Raw genomic sequence first — 22,776 nt, 5'->3', positions numbered from 1 at the left:
CCATCCATCCATCCATCCATCCATCCATCCATCCATCCATCCATCCATCCCCTCTCACAGGCCTTTCCCTCCGCGACGCCCGCTGCGCATGCGCAAAAGACATTGCGCCCGACACCCGCCGGAAGTGTCCCGTCTCCGGCGGGGGGAGGCTCGAGCGGCGGCAGGTAGGGCGGGGCGGGGCGGGGCGGGGCTGCCCCGTGCCCGGATGTGGGCAGGCTGGAGGCTCGGGCTCGCCGCCGCCGCCGCCGCTTCGCAGGGTGCGCGAGCCGCGCTGACCTGGACGCCGCAGCCTGCACGCGCCTCCGCTCCCCCACCCGCGCGCCGGCCCCGCGCGCGCGTGCGCGCCCCCACCCCCCCCCGTCGCGCGCCTCCGCCCCGCCCCCTCCTCCTCCTCCCCCTCCCTCTCCCCCCACCCCACCCCCGCCCCGCCCGCAGCTGGCGAGCAGGGCGAGGAGGGCGGCTCGCGCTGCCGGCACGTCGCTGACACTCGCGCGAGGTAAGCGGCCGCCTCGCGCCGGTGGGGGGGGGGGCACGGGGGGACGAGGAAGTTTGCCCCCGCCCCGCGTGCCAACGGCTTCTGTCAGCGTTTCGCCCCCCGCTCCGTGAGCGGTAGCCCGTCCTCGGGCGGAGAGGTGCCGTCTGCCCCCGCCTCGGGGCCGAAAGGCCGGCGTCTCCTCCTCGGGCCTCCCTCGCCGGCCGCGGCCCGGGCTCGGGCCTGCCTGCGGCCGCCGCTGCCTCCGCGATCGCCGTGGGAGTGAGTGGGCGATACCCTCTCGCCAACTGCTCGCGAGTGGGAGCTGGGGGGAGGGGGAGGGGGCGCGCCCTGCGGGGTACGGCTGCTCCTCCGCAGCCCCCGCCGTGCCGCTCGGCGGCCCTTGCCTTGGCCTGAGGAACTCTCGGCCAGGTTTAGGGGCTCCCTGCCAGGCCCTGCTCCAGAAGGGTTGTGACGGCGGGGCGCTGAGGCGGATGACACTGGGCCACGCTTGGAGGCCTTCCCTTTTCTTCCTTCCTCTTGAGTTCCGTCCTAGGGTCTCAGCCGGCAGCTAAGGCGTGGGGGCTGCGAGGTTCTGTCGCGGCCGTCACTGGGAGAGGCTCATGCGTGGGATCCAAGCGCCCTGTCAAGCAGGTGGGCCCCTAGTCTCAGCAGAGACCAAGGGCTCGCCTCTGCCTTAAGGACTTGAGGGTGTGGGAGCTGGTGCTTCTGTTTTTCCTCTGCTTTGTGCACCAAAACCTTTGATTGTTGAGTAGTTTGTTCTTGTACTTCTGTGTCTTCCCTTCTTTCCATAATCTGGCTTTTACTAGAGGGGACTTCTTCAGGGCAGAAACTGCCAGTTCTTGAATGTCTGGAAAAGTCCTTGCTCTGCTGTGCAAAGTATTAGTAGGAAAGCAATGACTATTAAGGAGCTGGTTCTCTTTGTGGGAGGAGAGTGTACTTGTTAGTGTCCTGAGAGGCAATACCGGTGAGAGAAGGTTTATATTTTCTGTTTTGTACTTGAAAGTCTTTCCTGAGTATGCCGTGTCATGTGGCCGAGAGTGACGGTGATGTCTGTGTATGTCTGGGAAAAAGACCAAGAAGGTCTATGTGTATACAGTATGTGTCACGGTGTTCTTAAATTCTGAACGGCAGTGTTGTGCTCTAAACTAAGAGAATATAAGACTGAAGACTTATTCAGCTGTTGTTTTCAGGGTGAGTGGCTATACTGTGGCTCTGATGGATAGTCTTTGACTAGTGGAAACCCGTAGGCTTGCTAAGTGTCATGGAGCTCATGAGCTATTAGAAGTAAGGCATACAAATTCTGTTACTGGTTCCTTGGGGAGAGACGTGGAAATAGCACCATGAAAAGTGCTATTAGAGATTTCTTCCCTGGACAGAATTAAAAAAACATATGTCAAATATGATTCGCTGGTCATGCAGCTTCTTTAAAGGAGCAAGTCAGAAGACAGCACTGTTGCCTGGAATTTGAACATTATCAGTCTTGCATGGTTAGAAGTGTCTTCATAAAAAAGTGGATAAATGAAAATGAGTTTAAGGACAATTTAAAATCTGAAAGAAAAGAAAAAGTACAGCTCTAATTTTTCCTTTTGTATAGTGAGTAATTAATAAAAAGAGCATAATGTAAGTATCTTTCAAATTGTTAGAGAAAGACATGCATTTGTCAATACTGGAAGGCTTACTGTAGTTGTAATAAAATGAAAGTATCTGGTCTGTCTTGTACAACTGCTAACTTAAAGTTCCTGTTTGACCTTAAAATCTGTCAAATTAACATCAGATTAGTTAAGGTTTGAAAAGTAATATAATTTTGTTACAGAAATATAATCTCTTTGTCAGTCTGTCAATGGCAAAAATAGATAATTCTTGACCTAAAAAGGTGATATGGAAGTTCTGAGCACTGAGTCTTCCAGTAAACTTAATTTAAAAAAGATATTAGTGAAACTTTGCTGAACAATTATGACTTATGCTATAATACAAAAACAGTGTCTTTGAATAAGAGAACTTAAAAGTTTCAGAAGCCACAAATAAATGTGAAAGGTATGATCAACTGAATCTGTGAAGACTTTTTACTGAGGATCTCTGCTAGTATTCAGACTCTTGTGCAGATTAACTTCTGCGTCCTTAACACCATTCCAGCTCTCATGAAGACATCATCTTTAACTGCCCAAGGCAAATGTCTCAAATAATGCTACTTTCTAGGCTTTCTGTCTCTGAGTTGTAGCTTAAGTCATATTAGAGAGAACAGTTATAGATGGCTGCTGATGTCTATGAAGTTCTGCAGTAGCAGCCACAAAACTTGGTAGAGTCTAATGGATTTATTCACTGTTGCTGTGAGGCACAGGGTTGACAGCAGGCCCACTTTTTCATGGGCTGTGAAAGAGAGCAGCATACTATTTTCTGGAAAAATGTGAAAGGCTGAGAAACTTCCTTTTAAATGGTACTATTATTTGCCACCTTTCAAAAGGTAAAAGGGTAATGCTTAAGACCGCAAAATGCTAAAAATTGCTGGATATGGAAATAAAATTTGTAGCATTTTGTTGGTTTTTTTTTTAAATTGATTATCAAAGAAGCTTTAAAGCTAAGCATTATTTGAAGGGATGAAGAGGGTGGGAATGCCAAATTCAGAGTCTGAGAAGGAAGTTAATAAAGTGCTTACTGCATGAACATTTTATATTCTTCATAGGTGGCATGAAACGTCCTGTTCGTAAGCATATACATAAGGAATGCTCTTGGCACACCTTGATAAGTTACTTTGGCCTAAACATCGATTACCTCTTGTAAAAACCTGTAAGTAAAATAAATGTAATTTGATTTGAGATTGCTTTGATGATTTGCTTTCTGATCACAGTTAGCGTGATCGGCTTCTAAAAGGAAAAGTGAGTATCAGTTACCTTATTTTGTAAAACAGGCAAATCTTCGGTTATATTAACTGACAAGGTAACAACAGTTGACAAAGACTCTGAAAGCTGAATCAATTATTGTGTTTTACAGAAATGGCAGCTCAGAAAAGGAAGTCTATGTTAGTAGAGCCTTCTGCTAAACGTCCAAAGCTGGACAAGAACAGCAAACTGTCATCAGTGAAGAAGGAAAAAGAGGTGTCAGATACAAAACATGTCTCAAATAAATCAAAGCCAAATCGGTGCGCAGTGCAGGAGAAAACTGTACTCAAAACCTCTGTCAAATCAAACAGGTCAGTGACAAAAAAAAAAAGTAATTTTTCTAGGTTATCTTAATAGACTAAATTAGTGCAGACACAATCTAAGCAGAATGAATTTGAGTTAAATATACAGCTAAATAGTAACTAGTGTGAAGATCAGCCTTAAATCATTAAGTATGATATCTGCTACATAATCTTTTTCTGGAACCATGTTAGTGTCTTGAAATCCAGAAAGACTTCCTCCAAAAAAGTTTCTGAAGCAAAAATAAATCTAATACTATATAAGCTAATACTTCATTTGAAAGCCACAAGTGTCAACAATTAAAAACTGCTAGAGATGTTAAAAAGCATTCATCTGGGGTTCATAGTTCAGTCTTGCCATGCATAAAAAACATTAAGTACTACACTTAAGAGTATCCAGGAAGTGAAGTCTTTTTAGAATGATTCTAGAGAAAATTATTCTAAAAGTTGAGTGTGTAAGATCTAGTCTTTTAAAAAAGAAAAGAAAAAAAAAAAAGGCACAGGTTAGTAGGAATGAGAATTGTCTTATGACAAATTCTGCTTTCTGGATGCTGAAAAAATAATTATTTGAATCTTTCAGTGACAACACCAATGAACCTGAACTAGGAACGCGCATGACTACAAGATCATCAGGATTCAACTCGAATAATAAACCAATACCTGACAAAAAGGTCCAACAGCAGCCTAAATCTACAAAAAATAAGGAGGCATGCCTGAAAAAATCTGTGCAAGAAATCCCTAAGTCAAAATGCATAATTGCACCAAATGAGCCCACAGTAATGAGGAGATCACAGAGACTGCAACAGTTAACACATTTACATGTACCAGCAAGATCCCTGCGCAACAGAGAAGTTAAAGAAGAAAAAGCATTGGAAGTTAAACAAAGTAGCCAGACAAAGAGACCCACTCACAGTGTTGCAGCAGCAGTACTTAAATCTGCTGGAGAGGGAATGGAACAGAAAAACACAAAAATAAAACCAAACAACACAAATGAGGATAAAGAAATACATGTAGAAGTGACCAGCTCTCTGAAAGAGAAAAAATGTAAAGTAGACAATAAAAATGGTAATTCCAACAGCCTTCAACATAACCTTCAAGGGTCATCATTATGTCCTGATGAGAGTCTTGAGGAAGTTAAGAAAGACCAAACAGGCCCTGTATCTCCTATTCCTAGCAACAAAAAGAAAGTGGAAACAGATTCTCTTAAGCCAAATTCTAAGACGGTAACTAAGGAAAAGCAACAAATGCATCAGAATGTAAAAAACAGTACAAAACCAAAAAAGATTTCACAGCCATCTGTAAGTGAAACAAATGTGGCTGATCAACCAGAGAATGATGCAAAATCCAAAAGAGTAAGCATCCTTGAACTTTGTGAAGAAATCGCAGGGGAGATTGAGTCAGATACAGTAGAGGTCAAAAAAGATTCCCCTAATGCTGAGTATAGAAAAACAGAAGAAAAGCATGCCGAAATACCGCTTCAACAAAGTGAAATGCTTACTCAGAAAGAACCTAGTCAAAGTACTCAATGCAAACGTTTTTTCCCTAGCAAAAAAGGAATGCCTATCAAATGCACTCTGAATGGTAGAAATAACTCCTCAAACAAAAACTCTAAATGGACCAAAATTAAATTACTGAAAGCTAGTAACATGAAACAAAGTAACTTAAATTCTGCAAATGCCCTCAAGCTTTCTTTGTTAAAAGATTACCCTGAAGTTTCAGAGGCAAGTCAAATAGCTGCAGAAGCAGAGCTTTTAAAGGCACAAGGCAAGCTGTCAATAACAGGACTCTCTGAGAATGAAAGTGCAACTTGTGTGCAGGAGAAATCAGATCCTTCGTCTGAAAGAGCTGGAGCTAAAGAAATAAAACAGCCCACAAAGAGAGGTGCAGAAAATGGTTTGTTGAGTAATTTGACAAAACATTTATGTGAGCCAAGACCAGATGAGGTAAGTAATTTTAATTACAGCATATGGTGGGAGGGTGTTCCCAATCTGTTCTGTTTTCTGAGAATGCCATGCTCAGAAAGTTTGTTTTAACAATGACTTTATTTTACAGTAACTTAAAATTTTCAAATGTATTAAAGATCCTTTACTGGTGTGTTGTCATAGATGGGATGATAGTAAGCTGGAAAATGAATCTGCTCTACCCTGCTAAGTTCTGTAGTTAACTAAGTGTTGATCAATAAAATTTCCTGCTGGAGCCAGAGGTTGTACAGATTCATATGGATGCTTTTTGATCACTTAAGCTTGCATAGCTGTTCTGTGCTGAAAAGGTGTATTAAAAGAAATGAGAGGGGAAAAAAGTGTTCTCTATCTGAATAAGCTTCTATTAAAATTTAAGATTTTAAGGACAAAGGTGTTCTGTAGGAAGTATTTTACAAGGTTATATATAAAATGAAAAAGACTTTTTGCAAAATGAATACCACAAACTTCAATATGGACTAGCTAATCAATTGCATTTTGTTTGTTTGAAATAACATAGGAATCAGAAAACTGGTACTGTATTCGAGATGTTAATACTGAAGTTAACTCAGTGATTTTGTTAATAGGTTAGAAGCATTAAATAGCTTGTGTTTTTAATGTTTTCTGTTTTGTTTAGAACTTTCAATTACATTTGGAGTCAAGTCTGGAAAGTTCTCCAGTAAAGTATGTTACAGCTCCTAAACCACCAAAACAATTAAAAAAAGAACCTGGAGGAAGTGAACCTCAAGGTAACTGTTTACTACTAATTTTTCTTTTTCTTCTGACCAGTTATATGGGAAGCATAAGTCTTCCTTTCAGAGGAGTGCTTCGCAGAATAAGGCACAGTTGGTGCAGAACTAAACTTCTGGGGTTGGAACTGTTCACCAGGGTTTTTATATTTCTTTGTGTGTCACACCCATGGCCACTTTAGTAGCAACAAACGTCCTTTTATCTCTGGGCTGTGTAGTGGGAGAGAGAGGTGTCTGTTTTTTTTACACAGTGCTGATTTTAGTGTGTCTTTGTGCTTTATGCATGAATATTTTAATGCTTAAATATGCTCCATTTGAGTAAAAGTGAAGTAACAACTTTTAAAACAAACAAACAGAAAAAACCCAACTAAATCCTTTCCTTTTCCATGTAATAAAGTAGTAAAACTTCCACATTTCAATTGGGTTCTTCTCTTGGATCGGTTTCTCTTGAGGATTCTCTGTTGGTTACCACTTCCTTTGAATAAGTATCTGCACTTCTTTCTGCTAAATTGTTCTACTTGATCTTGATCAAATTATTGATTGAGTAATCACTCTCCTGTTTTTATTATGTAGTCTTCACTTCAGCCTGTGAATGCAGTTTGTCAAACCTTATGATGAGCATGATGTGAATATTTTGACTCAAGTACATTTGATTAAGAAATATTATCAATGGATCACTAATATGTCTCTTTATTAACTTCCCTCTTGATATTTCATCCTTTTGCTTTTGAGTTTTTGGTTTGTTGGGGTTTTTGTTTTGGTTTGAGTTTTGGTTTTGTTTGGGGTTATTTTGTTTTTGTTTTTTTTTAATCTGAACCCGATTTTGAGTGCACTGTTTAACTATTTAGGTTTACTAACTAGTTTTTTTTCTTGCCGTTGTAGGGTATTTTTGAAGGGCAAAATAGTCCAGCTGTACCGTTAGAGAATGTAAAACTGTTTTTTCTTTCTTTTGCTTTTCTTAATTGTTTCTTCTCCTTAAGTGTTATAAAACACACCTCAGATGGGGGCATACTATACATTTATGATTCTAATACTATGCATAGAGCTATTTATATGGGTGTTGGTATAACCAGATTTAAACTCCCATGTAGTTTCACTGCTGGGTTTGTTTAGCTGCTGGCAAACTGCTCTGCAGAACTGCTGTGGAAACGTTGAAGAAAATTCCATATTTTTTTAAGTATATGTGGAGGAATATCTGAATAATGCTTCAAGGTTGCATCTTTTTTTATTGGCCACAAACAAATTGCAACATTGTCTTGAATATGTTTTTAAAAATCACAATTCGTGTAGATCAAATTACCTTTATAACTAAAACCTTTTTATAATGAGGTTATTATCTTTGATTAATTGTAGGTTTGGCTCCCAAGCAGTTGACGCATACTTCATTTACAAATCAAACTTCTGAAACTGAGAACAGGTATAGTATTTCATATATTATGAAATTACAGTAACCTTCTGTAGAGTTATGAGAGGTTTTATTATAAGACTAACTGTTCTATTGTCTCTCAGCCTCAACTTTCAGTTTCAAATAAGTTGTCCTTTATAAAAACAGACTTTCATTTTACCCAGTTATTAAGGGATGTTTTTATTTTGTTAAGAAAATTATTAAGCAAGATATTTGTTAACTGCACATTTATTTTAAAAAGTAGAATTTAACAGAGTTGGGAAAACATTTCTAATGGTCTTTTCCTCAAATCAGATGATAATGAGAGAGTATGGGAAAGGTTTACCACATGATTTTCACTTACCGAATGACTTCACTTACTTCTGGAAGAGTTTTCTAATCCTTAACTTATGGGAGTCTTGTATATATGAAATCTTTTTTAGGTGGGGAAGAGGGGATTTAATTTGGGATTGTTTGTGACTGCTGTGAAATTAAGGTGTCAGCTGCCATAAAAAATTATTCTTGTTCTTATTACTATCATAATTGTTCTTACTGCTAACTAAATTGTTCTTACTACTAACAGTTCAAATTTATGTTTTATCCTTGATCATGTTGACTCTTGTAGTTTTTGAACAATTCTGACATAGTCTCTGGTTTTATCCGATTATAAGCTAAAGATAATAATTCAATAATTTCTTCGTACCTGATACCTTGAACAGCAACCTAGTTGGCACAGTGGTTAGTATATTGATACTGTTTTCTATATTCATAATGGACACAAGAAGAAATGATGCAGTCCATTTTCAGTACATCTATCTGAGGCCAGATTAACAATTCTGGCTAACCAGCCTTTTTGTATGTGTTAAAAAACTCTACTACTATGGAATTTCACAGAAGATGGGTGGTAAGGTAGATGTAAAACTAGTTAAATGAATATTTTTAGATTTTTTCAATAAATATTACAATAACTTTGATTTCTCATATTTTTATTCTCAACTGCCAAACAGCTTTATGGTATCTAATCACATTTATTAACTTTATTAGCTGAATGAGCCTATATTGATTTACTATTATTTGTATTTATATATTTCTTGTGAGAGCTTTCTTACCCTGCTTTCCATAGGCTATCCAAGATTTAAGCCATCATTCTTTCTGTGGTACTCCTGGCACAACATAGAGTAATGTGCATATCTACAGTGTAGCTCTCTTTAGGGCTTTGTAAGAAAAGGTTGCAGTGGGAAAAGGCAAACCTTGAAGTAGCTACTTAATGCAAATTTTGGGGCACATGACAGGAATAAAAAAATTAGCTCTGTTTTAGCACAAAAAATGATGTTTTAGAAAGGTCTGGCAAGAGTTTTTCTTTTTGAAAAATTACTGAATTTTGAATATTCAGTAATATTTTGAAATTCTGAATATTTTGAAAAATTACTGAATTTGAAAATCACTGAACTAGCCTGATACCTGTACTACAGCAGCTGCTACAATTAAGTGTTTGGCCCTATATCCTAAGTTTGGTAAGAAACAGAAAACATGTAAAAACCTAGTTGAAGTACGAGTATTTTTGTGTGTGTGTTTTGCTTTGGTGATCTCCACAAGTGTTATCCAAACCTGGAATTAATGTTGTTTTTCTCCTTAATATAGTAGCAAGTTCATAGAATAACTTTGTTGTTGATGTATTATAGTATTTTCCAGTGTTTCTTTCAGTCGTGACAAGAGAAAACTTAAACTGAGTAAGAGATTCCAGTGATATCCATCCATTTATTCCTCAGGTCCTCTTTTCCCTCCCTTCACTGCCAGTCATTAGAAAAGGATAAGTTTAAACTGAATTTAAGAGATTTATGACATCTGTTGTATACTTCCCACTTATATTTGTGGGAATATTTACATGGTCTGCTTTAGCAGCCTGATGTATGATACCTAGAACTAGAAACCTAAACTTTAAGTAGGAAATATGTAGCATTAGGCACCATCAGTCAGTCATGCTCTGAAAATGCCTCAGTTAAATGCTTGTGTTAATGGTTGTGACTAACCTACCCCACTTGATTATAAATTTAATATTTTAATTTTTTTATTAAAAAAATCTTGTGATTAGGCTAATCACAAACTGTATTTTTTGGTTAATCCTTTTATTTCCTTATTTTTCCATTTGAATTACAAATTAAAATATATAGGACTGTGTTTTGGGTAATTAACTTGGGTTTGCTTCTCATTAAAGTTTAGCTGTACTAATCATGATGGCTTTGAGTATCTAGGATGACATGTATAAGCAGTCCCTTTTTTAACATGAAATATATTTATATTTCAAGGGTTCCATTGTCAAATCCTTCATTAGCATCAAAATGCAGTAACTTCCTACCATCTGAGGAACATATTCAGAAGCTAAAAGAAGCAGGAAAAGATGGTGATAAGCAGCTGATCATAGTAAGTAATACCTTTTTAGTGAGGCTTATAGCTTCTTGAAGAAATTACTTTTGAATTTGCACTGCTGTGTTTTTATGAACTTGTCTAAAAATCATTACTTATACATACTACTATTACCATTGTAAATGATTGTGAAAGTAGAACCTGTACTACATTGTTATTCACTGTTGATGGAAAAATGGTGGCAGACAAACTTAACATTTAAAGCTGATTCTTGTTAGAACAAATTTCTGCATTTTTTTAATAGAATGGCTATTCAGTAAAAATACAGTTGTTTTAGGGAGAATGAATTTGCCTTTGCTTATGTGCAAAATCTTTCTTAAAATTTCAGAATTATAGGGGGAGGTGCATCTGGCAGATTGTGTGGAAAAATAATATCAACAGATTTATTCCTGCATCATTCAAATGTCTGTTGTTCTGAGACAAAGATATTCCTGTGGATGCGCTCATTTTCACCATAATATTTAAGCAGCAATACTAGTTTCATTATTTGTTCTTACCCTTTTCGCTATTGGCTACCAAATGCAGGTATCTCTTTTAAAATAAGAAAATGCACAATGAGAAGGCGGAGAGTGGCATGCAGTCGTTTTTCTATCTTGTAGAATCACACAACTTGATAGTGAAACAATTGGAGGTTTTGGTTGTGTTTCATTTTATTTTTTTAATAATTCACACATGGGATAATCCTTGAGAAATGAAAGGCTGGAGCTGGGAAGCTACAAAGAGAGAGGAATCCAGGCCATTAGGAAGGAGGACTTTGTAGTAAGCTTCTTATGAAATTACCCCTCTCACATATATCACTGGTGGTCTTGCTAAACTGCAATTTTTTAATGTAACACATGGATTATACACATGAAATACTAACTAAAATAGAACCAGGTGAATTCTGAACACTATCTTGTCGCCATGTTGAAATATTTTAAAATCAGAACTTCTGAGAACTAAATTGATAAACATATCCTTGACTTGCCTAAAGTGATACAAATCTAGGCACTTGAATGCCCAGTCACAGGGTGATAAAAGAACCATATCTAACATTTAAGAAGTATTTCAGCTATTGCCTCTTTAAAACTCATTTTACCAAGAGAGTTAAAATGCATTATTAAATATCTTGACTATATTAAAAGGACTATAAGAATATTCCTTTTCATTTTGGTAAAGCTAACTTAATTTTTGCTCATACAGTAATACAACTTGACTGAAGAGATGCTAGGATCTTTGACAAGAAGACATACAGAACTTTCTGCTTAGCTACTGAGGAGAGAGGTTGTGTAGTTCTCCTCTGCAGTGTTCATACAAAGAGATTTTTTGCAACTTATTGACTATGCTGGTAGTATTTGTGTTTTCAGCCCAAATTAGGAGAGTAATATTTTTCCCCTTGGTATTCAACAGTAAAATTTTTAAGTTATTCACCTAGCAAAATTTTAGAATATAAAGAATGGGTTGTCAATGAAGAACACTAGGGAAAATAGGGGAGACCTAGTTTCTTGTTTTCTGTGTGCATTTCTGGAAAATGCAAGAGTGCACTGTATTTAATTTTTAAATGTGAAAATAACAGCTTCATAATATCTAATATATTTCAGCACTTCATACAAATCTAATTCACTTTGACTTCATTGAGTTCAGAGTAGGCTTTTTATCGTGTTGAAAGGGCATTTTGGTAATGGCTGTAGTTCATGTTACCAAGAGAGCATTAGGTAAGGTATTGCTCTGTTATTCTTTTACCTGGGGAAAAACCGCTTTTAGCATTGTCAAAACATATAGAGGAATTGAAATATTTGTTAAGCCATTTTGTAAAATACTATTCTTGACATTAGTTACTGTGGAGACGAGACATAGTTATGTCTAGAATAGTTTGTGCTAGCATCTGGAGGGCAAAAATTGCTAAATGTGACTTCTAAAGTACCAGACTTTGCTTGTACAAATACTCAAAAGATTGCGGATTAAATGCACGTAATACAATAAGGTGCCTTTTGTAGTTAATAGTTTTGTTTGCAAAACAGTGGTGAATTTCTTAAATGTGGATTCTGAATGGCTGGTGTTTTGGTGTTTGGTTTTTTTTTTTTTTTTTTAGGAAATATTTCCAAAGGTGTTCATGTACTTCTGTAATGATCCTCTGAGAACAGAGAAAAGATTCATTTGGTTTAAAAGCTGTTCAGGTTGAAATTTCTCCTATACAGAGAGCAGTCTTACTACACAGAGTCAAATCACTTAAATTAGCATTTATAGTGTCTGTAAAAAATTTTATAGTTAATAGCTAGAAATCATTTTTATTTCAAGTTTCTGCCATGTTGTATTAAGAGAAGCAGTTTCATTATTATTCTTTACCTTGAGCAAAGTTGGGAAGTCATGCTTTTATTCTTAGCAAGGGACTTTAACTTGCACTTTGTTACACTTTTTAAAAAAAAAAAATTAAATGCCTGAAAGGTGCAATTTTGGGCTCTCTACTGTGAGATCTGATTCTTTTGGAGATCCATCAAGCCAGTCCATCTTAATGTATGTACAGAATACTTCTTTCTTTTTGTAACTGAAGCGGAAATAATAGTTGGGCTTAGTTTGACTCATCACATGATACACTATCTTTGTTTTGCTGTTTTTTTGCTATTGAATTTTCCTAGTCTTTTTTATTTAAGTTTGACATCTGTCCTTTTAATTGTCTTTACAGTATCTGAGGCTCAAAGTCTGGGATGTTACAATATTGTCTGTGTATTCTAACCTTTTCATTTTGCTGAGCTGTATTTAGAGAGGTGTGATGGTAAAACTAGTCTTTGTTTTCCACAATATGCTTTATTTATTTATATTTAATCCTTAAAGATGTATCTTACCCCATATGATTGCTATAATGAATAGATTGATTTTCTATTTTCTTAAGTAATACAGTCTTTAACAAGCTTTAAGGCTATTTGACTGTAACAGTAATAAAATAATACAACTTCTGTTTGTAGAGGAAATATTTAGTAGCTGTATGTGCACCATTCTTTTTCTTTGTACACATCATTTAGTTACCTGAGCAGCTTTCAAACACAAAATTATCTTCATTTGGTCGAGGTACAACTAAGACAAAAGATGAGTTGTTTCTGTTTTCTTCGGATTTGCTTGCTGTCACACATCTTAAAAAGCAAGTCTCTTCAGAGTGTAGAACTTCAACTGAAAACAGCAAGGAATCTAATGCCACAACAAACTTCGTAAAACAAACAGTGACAGGAAACAGTGGTGTTCAAAGTGATGTACGAAGATTTAGGTTCAGAGCGAGGAGAGTATGATCTGTTTTTCTGGAGGCTAAAAATATGTTATATTCCAAATCTATGACCTGGTGTTTGCAGAAGTAGTCTGTTCTGAATATTTGTGAACTGTACCCTCTTACACTTCATTTAAATGTTCAGTTGGTAGGTTGACAGTTATGTGAAGCTTCATATTGGAAGTTTTATAGAGTAATGCACTAAAATTGTTCTTTACTTTCCAAGTACTTCAATCTGATGTGCAAATACGAGAACTTGAACATGAAATCATCTGTTCCTTTAACTTCTGAAATGGAAAGAAATACAAATGTGCAAAGCATATGTTTTCAATTTTCATAAAATGAGATATGCTTTACATCCAAGTCAAGGAAAGTCAGTTGTTTGCTTCTTGTAAAAATTCTGCTTGCCTGCCAGATCCATGACAAAATTTTGACCATAAAAATAGGAATTGATAAAAGCATTAATGCTACAAAGGAATGTTCTAAATAATGACCTATGAGGTACAGGGATACTTCTTCCATTTTATGCCACTAGGGAGACATGTTCCTTTGAAAATTAAGCTAGTCTTTTGAAAATGATACTCATCAGTTTTAGGAGAGAACGTGTAAAAAGAATGAACAGCTAAAGTCACTGGAGTGATAAAAAGATAGTATAGTGTTACAGAGACTTTTCTGTCTTTCTAGAGATCTGAGTTAATGCCTGGATGCAAGCAAACATGATTAGATGTGGATAATCTTTATAAGCATCAGCAAATGCGTGGATCAGCATTGCTTGATGGAAGATGCTTTTGATTCTGAGGTTTGAATTGGTGCTATATGTGGAAGTGATGTGCAGGCTAATTGAGTTTACACATTTGGATATCATACTTGGAATTTTTCCTTATGTATATTTTGGTTGAACTTGAACATAGTTTCCTGTTTGACTGAAATAAGTAATATATGAAAGAAATATTTTTATTTAAGCTGAAAACACAGTCCTCTGGAAATAATAAGTGTAAAAGTGATTTCTTATGACTCTGAAGAGAGTTGCGTAATGATCATTTAAAGCTTCTGGTTTCTTAAACTAGTATAGTCTGGTTGGCAATTTCTCTGAAGAACTGGAGAATGGCTTTTGGGCAATGTTTTGTTCTTCACATTAGTTAAGTACTGCCTCTTTTCTTTCCTGTAATCCCAGTAAAAACAAGGCAGTGATTACTGCATAAGTGACTGGAGAGGGAGTTTGGTAGTTGAGAGCAGTCACTCTTCCTTTCTTCCCACAAAAATCTTATCCTTTCGGACAGCTTGCTCTTAGGGGGGGCAGTAATGGCCATCCTTTCTTATTATCACTCCTTCCCATTTCTACTTCACTGCAGCAACCCAGCTTTCTCTAGCAAATTCGGGTGGGTTGTGTTTGATGTCCTTTGTCCTGAAGGTGAGAAATGTTTTGTAAGGTTAGCTGCAGACCTGATACAGGAATTCAGGCACCAAGGCTACTAACATTGTGTTGTGGGTTAACCCTGGCAGGCAGCTAAGCACTGTGCAGCTGCTTGCTCACTCCCCTAAGTAGGGAGAAAACTCATGGGTTGAGATAAGGACAGTTTAATAGGTAAAGCAAAAGTGGTGCATGCAAGCAAAGCAAAATAAGGCATTTATTCACTACTTTCCATTGGCTTGCAGGTGTTTAGCCATCTCCAGGAAAGCAGGACTTCATCATGTGTAACAGTTGGGAAGACAAATGCTGTAACTACAAACGTCATCCCCTTCCTCCCTCTTTCCCTCAGCTTTTATTGCTCAGCATGATGCCATATGGTATGGGATACCTCTCTGGTCAGTTGGGGTCAGCTGTCCCAGCTGTGTCCCCTCCCAACTTCTTGTGCACCCCCAGCCTACTGGCTGGCACAGCAGTGGAGAAACAGAAAAGGTCTCATGCTGTGTAAGCACTGTGCAGCAATAGCTAAAACATCCCCGTGTTATCAATGCTGTTTTGGTCACAAATCTAAAGCATAGCACCACAGCAGCTGCTGTGAAGAAAATTAACCTTATCCCAGCCAAAACCAGTACACATTGGAACACCGTCTGTAATATTCTTGAGTAATGTTTTTATATGGGTTGAGAACAGATTAACTGTCCATTGTAAATATTGTGCAGATTTCTTTTTTAACTTTTGTGGTTTCTTCATATTGCTTTAGCTAATGACCAGTGAGGATATCATTTCATGATGGATAATGACCCTCTATTTTCATTTTTAAAATATGTGAAATAAAATTAGATACATTACAGTTCTTGAAAGTTTCAAGTTGGTTTATATCCTCTGGCTAAAACAGCTTTTCAGAAAGATGGGTACAGGTGATGGGGGTTTTTTTTGGTTGGTTGTTTTTTTGTTGTTGTTAAATTCCATATTCTTCATTTTGAAGTGAAACTTGTTTCTGAGTTGGGTCATGTCTCCTGATCCTCCTGGTCAGCAAGGGGATCTACCCATCAGCTTCAGTCTTGAATGCATCTTTCGTTGAAATAGCATTCTTTGACCTTTTGATTTTCTGTGGAGAGCCCAAAAATCTTTGTGTTGTTCCTTCCTGCTCTTCTTGTATTTCCTTTCCAGCCTGCCTGTTTCTATGGCTGGGTTTTATTCTTTGCTCTGTGAAAAGACTAGAGGAAAAAATAATCTTCCTCTAACTAACACTAGGTAATAAAGAAGGAGGTGACCTAATCTGTGTCTGAAGAGAGAGAAAAGAAAAAAAAAAAAAAAAAAAAAAAAGGCCCCTTTTCATCTCCTACAGAGGCACCAAATGCCTTTTTTGCTTGCAGGGCTCCTTATTCCACATATGGAGGATCAGCAGACATGCACCTTCTCAAAGAAGATATTGGTAAGACTTTTCTTTCTGTCTAACACAGAATTAAGAAACCCTTCTGGAGATTAAGACAACATTGTCGCAATGTTCAGTTACAGTTAGCCTTGAAACAGTGGATCTTGTATATCCTGTGCTTATATTAATGAGGATTGCCTGAGTTGTCAGGAATGCTTAATTGCCATCTACACATGCAGAATTTGCTTAGGAAATAAAAGTATCCTTGCTCTTTATTGTTATTGTTTAGAAAATTGAGTTGTAAATAGAGTAACACGTTTTTCTGCCTGCAACCCCACATTTTCTTAAATATTGCTCTGAAAAACATGTCTCTCAGTTCTGAGAGTCAAACCTCTTACATCTTTTTCTAGCTGTGACAAATTGACAGTTTATTCTCCAGTACCCAGTATCCGATGTTTGCTGAGAAGATTCCCCCCCCGCCAAATCCCACTTTTAAGTTTTTATTTACTCTCCTATGTGGTGCATAAGGTGTTCTTGGGTTGGTTGGGGGTTTTTTTTGTTATTCTTCCCTCCCCATTAGGAAGAACTGGCAACCTTTAATGCACTATTATTGTTTGGGAGCACTTTTGCCCTCTTGATGCATGCCCTTTCCAATTTTGCTTATGCAATGACATCGGGTTAAAAATAGTCAGATTCTGTAGATGTTTTGTTAAAGTACAGAAATGCATTCTTCATCATTCCTGACTTTATTTTGCATGTCCTGTTTTGTTGTTGTTGTTGTTGTACTCTGCATTGGATTTACAAAGCTGCTTTTTTTTTTTTTGTCTGAAGCATTATGTCCTATGGTGTGGCTTTGAAATAGTACTTTGGTTACACAAAAAGGCTATTTTCTTTACTGCCCTCAGGATACTGTAAAGTATTTGCTGAAAAGTATAGTCAGCATTTGTTAGGGCTACAGAGTTCAAAAGATTGCTTTAGATACTACAATGTGTTTTTTATGATAATTCACATAGATTCTTAATACTAACCTCTGTGTGTAGCCCATTGATACAACTGAATGTGTGTAAAAATAATATCAGCGAAACCCTTAAAAAACAAAAACCAAACAAAAAATCCACCCCAAAACCCAAACACACTGATACCTGCAACATCCAAGAAAGTCAGTCTGTAAAATACAATATGGCAGTACTATTCCAGGGAAATAATCTGTTCCTGGAGACTTGCAAAGCAACATATGTGTCTACAAGGCAAGATGGGATGAGCTAAGGAGCCTGACAACTTTGAGGATATCCTTGCCCCAAATTTTTTTGATGACTTCCTACACAGCTAGGCTTTTTTTTTGCTTGAGATTTTTGGTAGTAAACTAATAGATACTTCGGCTTAAATACCTTTAGCTTTTTGATCATTTGAAAATAAATTGTTTCATGAGACTTACTACAGCACTGATATGTGCTAAGTATTTTAAGAGTTGCATTATGTAGCTATTTTCTAATTTACATGTCTTATTTTTTTGAAGTATATTCCAAGCATCAAAGTAGACTTCCTCTTCGCTTATCCTACCCTAGGTATAGGGGATATGTTCTCCATCTTCAAGATAGGAACTACTGAGTTTGGTTCAATTGGTTCATCTTAAGATAATCGCCATACATCATCCTTCCTGTTGAACTGCCTTTTTTCACCTTTCATGTATAAACCCTTGAAATGCAGTATATATTTTGGTGGCCAGATGGGCCACCTTGCTGCTTTAAAGAAAGTCTGCAGGTAAAGTAAAACGTCTTGGATTCAACTTTTACACCTTTAGAAATTTCATCTTATTCTGACTTTGCAAATCTAACCTCAGGGTTCATCTTTCTTTTTTCCTTCAGAAAATTAATGTACTCCTGTTTCTCCTTCTGTATACAGTAGGAATGTATAAATTGACATACTATTGAAGAAATAACTTCTCAGATTGAGCTTATTTCTTTTGTCTGAGTTCCATTTAAAGAGAAGTTCAACTCTGAATTTGCCTGGCCAGTTGTAGCTTTAATCTTGTGTTGGAAAGAAACTGATACCTACATTTTAGTTTTCACTAATGACTGCTTGAAATAAGTTGCTGTTGTGTGGAGAACTGAGCTGTCATGTAGCTCTTAGACATACTTAAAACATATCTTTGAAGATGGAAGGAGTAAGAAATGATTCATAAACACTTTTGCTGTGTTGCAGAATGCTTTCTTCCATAAAGTAGGCTTTTTTACATGAATATTTTCAGCTCTTAAAAAACAAAATTAAGCTCAGGTGATCTGTTTTCTTGCAAATTTTGCACTTTCAATTTGTGCACACAGATAAATTTCCTTTTAAAAAACACCCTCAAGTCTTGTTTTGCTTATACCGTATCCTATTTTAGAATATAAAATAACTTTTTTTCCTCTATCACTTGTTATATGTGTTAAAATAGATTAAAAGTTACATTTATTGCTGCTTACATAAACTCAATTTCCAAATGTAGTTAAAGAAAAAAATATAATGTATTTGAGCATTAAGCCATCACTTAAAACATGCCATTTTGGCTAGAGACTTCAATCTAACTGGTCTTCTTTTGCTCTTTGCAAAAGGCACTCCCTGCACCTGACACTTCACTCTTTATTAGGCACTGACTCCTTAATCTGAGCATACTTCCAAATTAGTAACACTTTTAATGAATAAATAGCAAAGCAATAGGTACAGAGTAGTGCCCTTAATTTGCTAATGGTTGTAGAGTAGGAGGATAACCTAAAGGGTCATGAGTAAAATGGTATGATCTTCCATTTGTATTGTAGCTGCTATCCAGTGTCTGAAAAATAAAAGTTATGAACCCTGTACAATTAAGATAGCATGTCAAACATCATTGTTAGCTGTTTCCAAGAGTTAAGACTTAAGTCCTGACAGTATATTAAATGAGGATTTCAATCAATGAAGAGAGGGATAAAAACCATGATGCTATTTGATTGCCTTGAAATACTTGGTTTTCGTAAAAACCTAGAAGGTGGTGATCAGCTGTTGCGGATTTATTGCTGATCTTAACAATTATTTCCGTAACTATTTTTTTTTTTTATATTATCCTTTCAAACATTCAGGAAAATGGCTCACATTTGGCCTACCGCAAAACAACTCACAACCAAAAGTCAGGCAGCAGCAGAACTGTAGGGAGAATGAAATAGTGTGGGGCTGTATGTGGGAATTTTCTTTGTGGAAGATGATTGTATTTACTGCAAATAGGGTAATGAAGGAAAAATTCTGGTTTTTGTATTTCATAAAATAAAAGAGAAGTAATTTGTTCAAAACTGATGGGGGTGGAGCTAATTTTAATGTTAGGTAGAGTTTGCTCTGTGATTGATGCCTGTGCCTTTTAAGGCTGTGTGGGATTTTGAAAGATGGAATTCTAAATTCTGTACTTGTTCTTTCTCCTCTTTCACTGCATTTTAGCCTCTGTGTTGAGTTTCCAGAAGATAAGTTATAAAAGGCATGTCTGATTAGATTAAAGTTCTGTTGAACTGTATTTACTGTGCTTGCAATTGACAAATACCTTTCTTTCTTTTTTTTTTTTTTTTTTTTTTCCTTTTAAATAGGATGCGGGACAGAAGAGATTTGGTGCTATTTCCTGTAATATTTGTGGAATGCTTTACACTGCATCAAATCCAGAGGATGAAACCCAACATCTGCTATTTCATAACCAGTTCATAAGCGCTGTGAAATATGTGGTATGAAAACCTTATCTTTTTAAAGACATAAGCATTATCTTTTATTTGCTGTGTACTAGTTACAATTATATTAAGTTGTGTTCTAATGGATTAGTATCATAGTAGGCTATAAATAATCCACTTTGGGAAATAAGTGTTTTTAAGAGCCATGGTAGACAGGTTATGTGTAATGTATAAAAATATTTAGTAGGATAGTGGTGTTTCATTGCCATTGTATTCTTTCTGTTACAATTCCCTAATCTTGGTGGGGGGTGAGGGTGGTGATAGGAAAACAAGGAATGTCACTGTTCTGAAAGTGCTAAATAGAGGTTTCAGTACAACTGGTGTTTGTGTTGGCTTAATAGTCAGATAAAGAGCTGATGGTACTGTTTGTGTAATTGTGTAATCTTAGATGACTTCTAAATTACTTTTTCTTAATTATGTGTAATTTGAAGAGAAACTGCCTAGGAATCCAGCTGATACAACTTCATAATATATTGAAACTTTACTGTATTTATAGTGTGATTGTAATCTTTAAAGTCCAAAGTATGATTCCATAACTTCATTATATGTGCTGTATCTATCTCTTGTATTAAACCTCAGATTTGAAAAATTTTGTACAATTTAAAGTATATTGTAAAATCAGCTACTTCACACTAGCTGATATTACAAGACTTACAGGAAATACCTGTTCACATGTCTGAAATCCAGAATAGAATCCACAAAGTCTATTTTCTTTATCACACATGTTACCTTCAGTACTCTACACTCGAGTAGATAAGACCTCCAGGATAACTGAACTGAGGCCACCAATTCATTTCATGTAGGTACGAAATGGCTGTTGGGCTACTCTTAAATCTCAAGCTCAATTTTATCCCACTGTTTACAAATATAAAGATACATCTTCATAGCTAAAGTGTTTGAAACTACCTGGTAAATAGTTCTGGTATTTGTTCTGTTCTTGGTTAGTTTTTGCTGAATAATCCAGACATCTTGAAAGATCTCTTCTGATATACATTAGCTACATTGTAGGGTGAGACAGAACAGAAAGTGTGATGCAACACAGTACATTATAATGGCAGCATATAATACATTTCCCCATTTTATTCCTGTTTGTCCATTCTGCCCTCCCCCCTGGCCCCCGCCCCAAGTACTTTCAGATCCAGAATGTTACCAAAGATATAAACATAATTTACAGAAAATGGTGTTAGTTCTTTTGGGCAGAAGCTGGCAGATGAGTTCAGTAGTTACTTAAAGCTGCTATGTTCACGTAGGTAGGAAGCTGCACTGAAGTATTTTGGAGGTTGAAAGAGCTGAAATTTCTCATTTGTATGTATGTCTAGAGTAACAACATGATGAACTAAATAACTATGTATAAAGTTAGGTATGCTTTTAAGTTGAGAAAGTTTCCCTATTGTTTTTCTCAGTTGTTAGGCATCTTTTTAAAACTTCACACAATGTGTACTTAAGCAAATTATTTGTATTGTCAGTTCAGTGAGTAAACAGTTCTATCTCTGAAATCTTTTAAGATTCTAGTTGTGTTTTGTGACATCATAGACAACTACAGAGGAATGATTTAGACGGTTATTCTAGAATAGAAACTGTAGAGTAAGAGGCAAAGGAAGGAGTCTTATGAGGCTTTAAATTCCCCTCACCTGATTTTTTTTTTTCTCATAATAATTTGATTGACACTCTGTTTTCTGCATGGGTAAGTAACTTTTGCCATGCTAAAGAGATAAGTCTTTAGCACTAGTCATTTGACCCATAGTCAGTGGTTCTTGGTTGATTGTATTATGATAATGTCCATGACAGAAACATCCTCTTAGAAAATAATTGAATTTTAGATCACCCTTCTTGCCAGTGAATTAGTACACCAAATCTCTACTTGTTAACTCTTAGTCATCCAGAAATACCAGAAGAATGTTTGCTAGTTATCTTAGTTTTGCTAGGAGGTTTCTAGTGGGGATTTTTGGGAGGATGGCTTGGAGGTGTGATATGCTTGGTTTCTAGATATTTGTGTGTAGTTACTGTGTTGAAACTATAACTACCTTCCTTTCCCTGACAGAAAGTGTTAACTGGACAGTAGCATCATGGGTTTTAAAAAAAATTGTACTAGAGAAGGTCTTGATAACTTCTTGGTTAGACTTTCCGGTCCAGGAACATCTGGTCTTGGTGACCTTGGTATGTTACTTTACTAGCTCTCCAGATACTCTTTTTTATGTAGTTAGTAGATTTAGTATTATTGTTGATTTGGAGGCCATTCTAAGGTATCTTAGAAGCATTTTTCATTCTCTTGTCGTTCACATTTTTCATGCCATATGATGCAGTCCCAGTCTGACTTGAGAAGACTTTTCTCAGTTTTTCCTCCCTTTTGAGTGTCTCGTTACATGCCTAGTAGTTCTATTGATGATTCATTTCACAGAATCACAAAAAGAAAGCCTATATACATTACCAAGCTAGAGCTTCTTGCTGTGAACTGTGAAAATGGGCTTTATTGTTAGTGTCTTTCCCACCTGCATGCAGCTGCTTTGTGGGTTTTTTGAAAGTACTGAGTAGCCAGAAGATAGTTTGCATGTCTTCAACAAAATATAATTTTGTTTGGTTTTTTTTAAAGGCCTATTTTGTTTCTTTTAGTAAAAATTTCTTTTTAGGTCTCTCTAGAAATTCCATGATGCCCCCTGGAGGTAGGACAGGCTAGCAAGGAGATGGTGTTGGGATACTTACTTTGTCATGGATGGCTGATAGAGACAATAAGGAAATTTTAGGCCTTCTGTGGAGAGAGAAAGTTTGGCAACTTCAATGACATTTTCTAGATTTGGGAACAGAATATTGGCAAGGACTGAACGAGTTTTCTGGAGGGTGCCATTTGCTATTAAT

General features: G+C 36.9%; 1 protein-coding gene across 4 annotated transcripts in view; it reads left to right on the top strand.

The window, feature by feature from the left end:
* Positions 1–405: 405 nt before the first annotated feature.
* The window catches only part of ESCO1 (establishment of sister chromatid cohesion N-acetyltransferase 1), a 35,142-nt gene continuing 12,771 nt past the window's right edge, over positions 406–22,776 (top strand). For 3 of the 4 annotated variants that reach the window (XR_011323973.1, XM_069779136.1, XM_069779135.1), the window contains exons 1-8: positions 406–496; positions 3,177–3,280; positions 3,485–3,683; positions 4,252–5,614; positions 6,267–6,378; positions 7,732–7,795; positions 10,069–10,183; positions 19,789–19,920. Coding sequence is in view for 3 of the 4 variants with exons in the window: in XM_069779136.1 (XP_069635237.1) it covers positions 3,487–3,683; positions 4,252–5,614; positions 6,267–6,378; positions 7,732–7,795; positions 10,069–10,183; positions 19,789–19,920 (1,983 nt within the window). In the remaining variant the exon portion in view is untranslated. Of the gene's footprint in view, positions 497–1,011; positions 1,127–3,176; positions 3,281–3,484; positions 3,684–4,251; positions 5,615–6,266; positions 6,379–7,731; positions 7,796–10,068; positions 10,184–19,788; positions 19,921–22,776 lie in introns of those variants that run through there. The other variant, XM_009926355.2, reaches the window with a different exon arrangement.

The sequence above is a fragment of the Haliaeetus albicilla genome, chromosome 3, assembly GCF_947461875.1.
Source record: "Haliaeetus albicilla chromosome 3, bHalAlb1.1, whole genome shotgun sequence".
NCBI lineage: Eukaryota > Metazoa > Chordata > Aves > Accipitriformes > Accipitridae > Haliaeetus > Haliaeetus albicilla.
Note: the sequence above shows the minus strand (reverse complement) of the source record. Positions and strands in the feature narration are given on the sequence as shown.